The following is an 8951-nucleotide window of genomic DNA, read 5'->3' as shown; positions in this document are numbered from 1 at the left end:
ACATACTAACCGTTGTTGTCCAAGCTAACTAAACAGTTGCAGTCCACCTGTCTTTGATCCATCAAGGTCTGTCAAGGACAGGACCGTGACACCTGGGTCCTTTGCCTATTGTTCTTAGTTTCACTTGTCAGGATTACCAATTCTCTTGAAGAGAATTGCAAATATGTTTAGCAGTTCTTCCGTAGCTTATTGTTGTAGTTTTGCAGTTCAGCCTGTTTTGCTGTGGATATAAACCCCCTCCAAACAGGTTGTTCCCCACCTATGAATCTCATGTTGAATCTCATTCTCAACTTGTCACTCCAGTCAGATCCAGCCTGACATCTTGCAGTTGTCTCAGTTCCCTCAGTCCCCTCAGTCCCTTGTCACCCTCTGTATACTCCTCAAGCTCTACGAGCCCGAGACAAGTATTGGGTTTCAGCCCCATCTCAGTCACCTTGCCTATCCCTTGGGGATTAGACCCCGCCTGTGACACTTTGTGCCAAAAACGTCTGCAAATGTTAATCAGAGAAGCGATTCACGGATCAAGATGATGCATTACACTATCTCCTAAGATCTGTATATACTGACCTACTCAATAAGACAAATGATCCATAGAATCTGAAGAAATGTGCTATACACAAAGGATAGACATAAGAAGCAGGATCTACGGCTATCAGATCAATGAGCATCTACAATGTCAAGTACCAATGACCTCTCTAACCCAGAAATTACTTTGAAGAGTAAGATATGCATTGTGTCAATCTAGATATATCATAAGGTATCCCGCTAAGCCATCCGCGTAGCAATGTTTTGATGAACAAATGAATCTGCAAACTACGTAAGAAGGCAACTTATGAATTGATCTCCCTGAACCATACTAGTAAGAACGTGACAGGTAGATAACTCCCTTCTATCCTCTTTCATTCCGTCTTTGCACCTATCATCTGGGTGCCGGGATGCATAGCTGAACCTGATTTGATCCAAGAGGCTCTGAAGTTCCTCCTGAGTAGCCGGGTTGTTGTAGTCACATATAGTTTCATGTGGTCTCTTGCATACTTGTCAGGTTTTATCCGCTCCCGTCTAACACTTGCCTTCTGCTAGAACCTTCTCCATGATCTCCTGGCTATATAGTCTGAGAAGAGGATGGATAGGTTGCTTTCTAATTATCTTGCATCCTCTGATCCATGGTTTTCCTTTTCACATTGGAGACAATTTAGACTCAATCACATCTTACAGGTGATGGCTCATTGAGAGGCTTCAATCATTTGGAAAAGTTCCATGGAAAGGAAAGAATCTTGAGAAGCTTTTTGATTTCTTGAGCTCATTTCCCCAATTCACCACCAATCTCATTGCTCTCCTTCTTTCCTACACCGCCCCACCGCGTTCTATCTATATCTGAAATCAAATTGTAAATCGGAGCAGCGGTCAAAGCAGAAGATCAAAAATTAAAATCAAAATTTTCAATCACTTCATTACAACTTCAAAATTTCGCTTTCAACCCCATTCTATCAATTCTTATTGGAATTATCAAGTCTCTTCACCTGATCCTGTCTGCAACTACCACCTAATCATATCAAAAGGCAAATTGAAGGTTGGATCACGGATTTCTGAGAAAAGTGATATTTCACAAATTAAGAACTTGCTTTTTCCTTATTCCCTCACCACCCTTTGAATTATCACTTTTCTTATCCCTCAAATCCACGCTTTACAGCAAGCCTCTGGTAATGACGCGCTCGGCTGGGAGTGAAGGCAAGTCCTGCAGAAGGGCAGGTGAAAAGTTGAAATGCCTTCCACACTTTTTGCTTTTTTCGCTCATTACTCCTCTCTATTCCTAAAACTGGACCTGCTTTATTGTGGGAGGTGCATTGTGTCTCGCTTTAGATACAGCGGTGTAGACGAATCTGGACACCCCAGTGGCACACCCCTGAGTCCCTAGGACATACCAAGCGCGCGTCACAATCAGCTAAGTTACTCTGAGAGTCTAGTCTTTGTTGTTTGAACTTCACTGATTTTATATTTTGCAAAATATTGCTTTTTGCATTATCTCGACCAATACTCCTACTTTCAAGCTCCTGCTCTACCCACGTATCAGCTACAATTGCGTTTATCACCAACGTCAGTCTCAGCATTGTCGCTTCGGTCATTCCAAAGTTATCCAGATTTTAAAAATTTGACACCACAATCAGAATTTCAAACTCAAATTTCGTCTTTCTCGTTTTACTACCGATTGGGCTGAATTTTACTACACCAATAGGAACACATTGCGCTCACCATCACCGATAATCTCGTCACATTCCGATCACTCCTTCGAAACTTACCTGCATCTTTCAAAATGTCCGATTCATCTGACACCGAAGTAAGACTCAAAATCGTAAAATTGTGAGGTAGGAAGAATGATGCGTGATGTGTCGGAAATAGAGCAATCGGTAACTGCCACATTGGAGCTCTGTCGCTATTTCCACGTATTCCCTCGTTTTTCACCTCATTCCATCAGTTCTTATTAGAATGACCTGATCTTTTCACCACCCCCTGTTCGCAACTGCCAATGATTCGTATCAAAAAACAAATCTAAGTTTGAATCATCGGTTGAAGAGAAAATCATAAACTTGCTTTTTCCTTATTCCTCGGATCCACGCTTTATGGCAAGCCTCTGGTGTATCGGTATCAACGCTCTCGGCTGGGAGTGAAGGCAAGTCCTGAAGAAGCGCAGGTGAAGACAAAATCACTTCCACACTTTCGCTTCTCTTCTCATTCATTTACATTACTCTCTTCTTGCTCCTAAAACCGGACCTGCTTTATTGTTGGAGGTGCATTGTGTATCGCTTTAGATACAGCGGTGTCGACGAATCTGGACACCCCAGTGGTGCGCCTCTGAGTCCTAGGACATACCAAGCGCACCTCGTAATCAGCTGAGTCACTCTGAGAGGCTATTCCTTGTTGTTTGAACTTCAGCTGATTTACATTTGGAAAAATATTGCTCTTCCATTATCTCAATCAATACTGCCATTTCAGTCGCCTTATTTGGTCCACATATCCGCTGTCATTGTGTCTACCATCACAAACACTTCAGTCACCTTCCAATCACTCCCTCCAAAGTTATCTGCGTTTTTCATAATGTCCGATTCATCTGACACAGAGGTAAAAGTCAAAATCGTAAAATTGAGAGGAAGTGAAAATTATGCGCAATGGGAAGCTCATATCGCTACCACACTTATGGGCAAGGGATTACTACCGTATATCGACAACGAACCACCCTCTAAAGACTTGAAAGATAGAGAAAACATCAAAGATCGTCTGAAAAGCGTAAAGGCGTATTCGATAATCTTTCAATCGCATTCAGAAACAATCTCATCCGCTTTACCATCCGGTGTTAAAGACTGGAAATCACCAAACCCGAAATCGCTTTGGGACGAGATCAAGAAACAGTACTCTGCAGCTGTTGGAGCTAGACAAGCTGCGCTTTTTCAAGAAATGGCTCGAAAAACAATTTTAGAAGGGGAGGATCCAATGCCAGCACTTGCTGCGCAACGCAGTGCACATGCTCAGTTGTATTCCGCGGGAGAAAATCTTTCAGACAAGATGTTGGCCTACGCTATGACATTGGCGTGTCCTGGATCGTTCACAACGCTTAAACAGACGCTTTGGCTCAGGGAATTGCTTTCTTCTAGCGAAGTTCAAGCTGGAGTTCAAGCAGAATGGAGTAGGAGGAAAACTGAGGGAGAAAGCACAACTGGGATGTTTGCAAAATCAAAATTTCGCTCTAAATCAACGTTCAACACTTTTAACAACCCAAAGAAACAATTTGATCAATTTCTACCAGCCGATCACTCAAAATGCTGTTCGTCTCATTGTAAAACCGGTCATTCCACTGAAGATTGTAAAGTCAAAGTGAAAAATTCAAAAAGCGCGAATTTTGCAACTAAAGAAGACAAGGAACGCACCGAACCCCCGAAAGATATTGCATATCTAAGCGATGCTAGCGCTTTTATCACAGCGGTTGCAACAGCAGACTATCCCATTGCTTTCTCAGCAAGTTCAAAGTCAATCTTTGTTGAGGACTCTGGCGCTTCACACCACATGTGTAATGACAAAAAACTCGCTTTTGTTGATTCATTCAATCCCTCCAACTCGTGTAAAATTTGGAAATTCTGCTATTCTACCATGTACACAAGGTGGTACACTAGTCATAAACGGTGTAGAGTTTCTAAAAACGCTTTTAGTTCCTGGTTTGGACCGAAATTTGCTGTCTGTAGGCGCATCGGAAGATGGGGGACATTCAGAATGGCACTTCAGAAAGGGGATTGCAACTTTCAGCAAGAATCACCAAGATCTTCTCTCTGCGCAAAAACACAATCGTCTTTATCTTCTACAAGCAAGTACTCCTACTGCAAATATTGCAACCACAACTGACCTACAAGACCGGCACGAGCGCCTCGGACACCTCAATGTTGGCGCTTTAATCAATTTGTCAAGGTCAGGACGGTTAGGATGTGAATTTACAAACTCTCATGCAAAAGATTTCATTGCAGAAGTGGTGTGGTTGGAAATGGGAGGAGATTACCATCATTTCCAAGCGAAATTCGTGCTACTGAACCGCTGCAAGTCATTCATCTTGATCTGTGGGGACCAGCAAGAACTCCATCTCTTAGTGGAGCGCTTAACTTCCTGTCTTGTTATGATGACTTCACCCTAAAAGTACATCTTTACTTTCTCAAACACAAATCAGACGCTTTCACGCAATTACAACACCATATCGCAAAAGTAGAAAGACAACTTAATACTAAAGTAAAAATACTTCGCTCTGACAATGGTGGAGAGTTCAGTTCTGCCCAAATGAGGAACTTTTGCGCAACACATGGTATTCAACACATTCAAGTACCTCCAGATGCGCATACACAAAATGGACGTGCAGAACAACTTCATCTTACAATTCTCAATGGAGTTCGTACAGTTCTGGCGCATTCTGGGCTTCCTGCTAAGTAAGTACTGGGCAGAAGCAGCAAATTACATTGCTTATACACACAATTATCAGATGTAGAAGTAGAATGCATAAAGAGTATAATATTGACAGAGGTTAGATATGAGACGAGGGAATAAGCGGAAATAGCGAAAGCGCTAGAATGTGGCAGTTACCGATTGCTCTATTTCCGACACCCCCACTCAAGCAGATCTGCCACATACCCCTAATAACTCCCTCAGTCTATCAAATGTATCTGAAGGAAGAGCCTTTGTCAACAAGTCTGCCATATTCTCTGCTGAGGGAATATGTGACAGAGAGACAGTGTTGTCTTCAACTTTCTCCCGGATATAATGATGTCGCAGGTCAATATGTTTTGTCTTGTTATGATGAACTGGATTCTTGGCAAGAGCTATAGTTCCCGCATTATCATTGAGAAGTTTCAAAGGTTCTTGACCAAGTCCAAGTCCCAAATCATCCAACAGTTGTCTTAACCATACAGCTTGGCGTGTAGCATCTGAAGCTGCCATGTATTCCGCTTCTGTTGTTGAAAGCGCAACTGTCGGTTGCCTCCTACTTTTCCAAGCAACAACTCCACCATAAATTTTAAAAACATATCCAGTGGTTGATCTTCTAGTGTCCAAATCTCCTCCCCAATCTGCATCTGCATAACCTAAAGCAATGCGGTTGCTATTCTCTTTGTTGAAGGTCAGACAAAGATCAGAAGTACCACGGATATAACAAAGTAGGTGTTTGACCGCTTTCCAGTGTGAATCATTCCATTTACTGAGGAATCTAGATAGGAGACTTGCTGGAAAAGCGAGATCAGGTCGAGTTATGGTTGAAGCATAAAGAATAGCCCCCACTGCTTGGGCATATGGGTAGTGTTTTGCTTCTTCATGTTCTTGATCTGTTGCAGGGATTGGACGAAATCCAGAAGGTAGAGGAGTCTTTGCAGGATTGCAATCTTTCAAGTCAAACCTTTCAAGAAGTGATTCAAAGTAATGTTCTTGAGACATAAACAGTTTGTGATTTGTTCTATCACGATGAATGTTGAAACCAAGAAAATATCCAACTGGACCAGAGTCTGAACACTCAAATTATGAATTAAGTGCCGCTTTGAAGTTGTCCAACATAGTCCGATTGTTACATGCGATGAGTTGATCGTCGACATGTACAGAGAGCATGATGATGTTATCTCCTTCACGCTTTGAATAAAAACAAGGATCCGCTTTTGTAGGAAGTAAACCTTGAGACTGTAACCACTTGTCAAGTGCTTTGTTGAAACATCTTGGTGATTGTTTCAAGCCATAAAGCGACTTGCGTAACCAAAGTACTTTGTTTGCTGGAATGTTGGATCCTTCTGGTGGTTGCATGTAGATTGTTTCTTCCAATTCCCCATTCAGGAATGCCGCTTTGATATCCACTTGGTCACATTCAAGATCAAAGTGGTTGACGATTGCCAGAAACACTCGAATTGAATCTTTGTGCGCAACAGCAGCAAAGAGTTCATTGTAGTCCAATCCTTCCACTTGATTGTAACCTTTTGCAACAAAGCGAGCTTTGTAGGTAGATGGTAGACCAGTTTCTCCGTCTATCTTGCGAGTATACACCCATCTTCCCTTTAAAATGCGCATTTTTGGATCCAAGTCCACAACTTCCCACACTTTGTACTTTGACATTTTTCCAAGTTCTTCATCCATGCTTTTTCTCCAACATTCCCATTCACCTGTATTTTGCGCTTCTCGATAGGAGTTGGGTAGATTTGTGGCTGCAAGCGCATGAGCTGCAAGACTGAATGAGTTATCATCATCATGGAGGTTTAGTTCATCTGAACTTTCAGATGAGGAAGAGGATTCTTCTTCTTGCAAATTCTGCGCAAATTGTCGTTGCGCAATTGCATTCTGACGTCTAGGATCTCGTTCAAGATTTCGTAAAAACTCTTGATTCTGTGCGTTTCTTTGCTCCTCGAGTTGCTCAAAGAGAGTTCGTATGCGCCCCAATGGCTGAGCTTCATTTCGGTTGATTTCGTTTTGTGGGTCTTGCGCAATGTCATTTCTAATTTTTTCAACTCCAATTGAGATTGTTGTGAATTTTGAATTTGCTTTTTGAATATCTAAGTCCCTGCAAGACGGATTTGACTGATTTTTGCGGTGAATATCCGCCCCACTACCAATAACTTGTGGTGTAAGTTCTAGATCAGAAACCTCAGGAACTTTGGAGAAATCTGATTTTGTAGCAAAAATGACATCTCTTGTGATCCAAATCTTTTGTGTGACAGTGTCCAAAATGCGAAAGTTGTTTGTACCTTCTTGGTAACCGAGTAGTTGTCCCTCACGATAGCGTTGCGCAAGTTTATTACTGTGTTTATGATCACGGTGGTAGACTTTACACCCAAATGGTTGAAGATGAGAAAGTCGCTTTTCGCTTTTGTACCAAATGTCATCTGTGTCAGATGTAGAAAGTAGAATGCATAAAGAGTACAATATTGACAGAGGTCAGATATGAGACGAGGGAATACGCGGAAATAGCGATAGCGCTCCAATGTGGCAGTTAGACGATTGTACCATTTCCGACACCCCCACTCAAGCGGATCTGCCACATACCCCTAATAGCTCCCTCAGTCTATCAAATGTATCTGAGGGAAGAGCCTTCGTCAACAAGTCAGCCATATTCTCTGCCGAGGGAATATGTGACAGAGAGACAGTGTTATCTTCAACTTTCTCCCGAATATAATGATGTCGCAGGTCAATATGTTTTGTCTTGTTATGATGAACCGGATTCTTGGCAAGAGCTATAGTTCCCGCATTATCATTGAGAAGTTTCAAAGGTTCTTGACCAAGTCCAAGTCCCAAATCATCCAGAAGTTGTCTTAACCATACAGCTTGGCGTGTAGCATCTGATGCAGCCATGTATTCCGCTTCTGTTGTTGAAAGCGCAACTGTAGGCTGTCTCCTACTTTTCCAAGCAACAACTCCACCATAAACTTTAAAGACATATCCAGTGGTTGATCTTCTAGTGTCCAAATCTCCTCCCCAATCTGCATCTGCATAACCTAATGCAATGCGATTGCTATTCTCTTTGTTGAAGGTGAGACAAAGATCAGAAGTACCACGGATATAACGAAGTAGGTGTTTGACCGCTTTCCAATGTGAGTCATTCCATTTACTAAGGAATCTAGATAAGAGACTTGCTGGAAAAGCAAGATCAGGTCGAGTTATGGTTGAAGCATAAAGAATAGCCCCCACTGCTTGGGCATACGGGTAGTGTTTTGCTTCTTCATGTTCTTCATCTGTTGCAGGGATTGGACGAAATCCAGAAGGTAGAGGAGTCTTTGCAGGATTGCAATCTTTCAAGTCAAACCTTTCAAGAAGTGATTCAAAGTAATGTTCTTGGGACATAAACAGTTTGTGATTTGTTCTGTCACGATGAATGTTGAAACCAAGAAAGTATCCAACTGGACCAGAGTCTGAACACTCAAATTCTGAATTAAGCGCCGCTTTGAAGTTGTCCAACATAGTCCGATTGTTACATGCGATGAGTTGATCGTCGACATGTACAGAGAGCATGAGGATGTTATTGTCTTCACGCTTTGAATAGAAACAAGGATCCGCTTTTGTAGGAAGTAATCCTTGAGACTGTAACCACTTGTCAAGTGCTTTGTTGAAACATCTTGGTGATTGTTTCAAGCCATAGAGCGACTTGCGCAACCAAAGTACTTTGTTTGCTGGGATGTTGGATCCTTCTGGTGGTTGCATGTAGATTGTTTCTTCTAATTCCCCATTCAGGAATGCTGCTTTGATATCAACTTGGTCACATTCAAGATCAAAGTGGTTGACGATTGCTAGAAACACCCGAATTGAATCTTTGTGCGCAACAGCAGCAAAGAGTTCATTGTAGTCCAATCCTTCCACTTGATTGTAACCTTTGGCGACAAAGCGAGCTTTATAGGTCGATGGGAGTCCAGTTTCTCCGTCTATCTTGCGGGTATACACCCATCTTCCCTTTAAAATGC

The 8951-nt window shown here is 42.2% G+C and overlaps 1 protein-coding gene across 1 annotated transcript; it reads right to left on the bottom strand.

The window, feature by feature from the left end:
* Positions 1-286: 286 nt before the first annotated feature.
* Positions 287-732, bottom strand: TREMEDRAFT_65713 (uncharacterized protein; the record flags this gene model as incomplete). The annotated part of the gene is made up of 3 exons (XM_007007780.1): positions 287-488; positions 568-668; positions 712-732. The coding sequence occupies 3 exons, from the start codon at positions 730-732 to the stop codon at positions 287-289; spliced, it is 324 nt and encodes a 107-aa protein (XP_007007842.1).
* Between the last annotated feature and the right edge of the window lie 8219 nt (positions 733-8951).

Source organism: Tremella mesenterica, assembly GCF_000271645.1.
Source record: "Tremella mesenterica DSM 1558 unplaced genomic scaffold TREMEscaffold_15, whole genome shotgun sequence".
Taxonomy (NCBI): Eukaryota; Fungi; Basidiomycota; class Tremellomycetes; order Tremellales; family Tremellaceae; genus Tremella; species Tremella mesenterica.
Note: the sequence above shows the minus strand (reverse complement) of the source record. Positions and strands in the feature narration are given on the sequence as shown.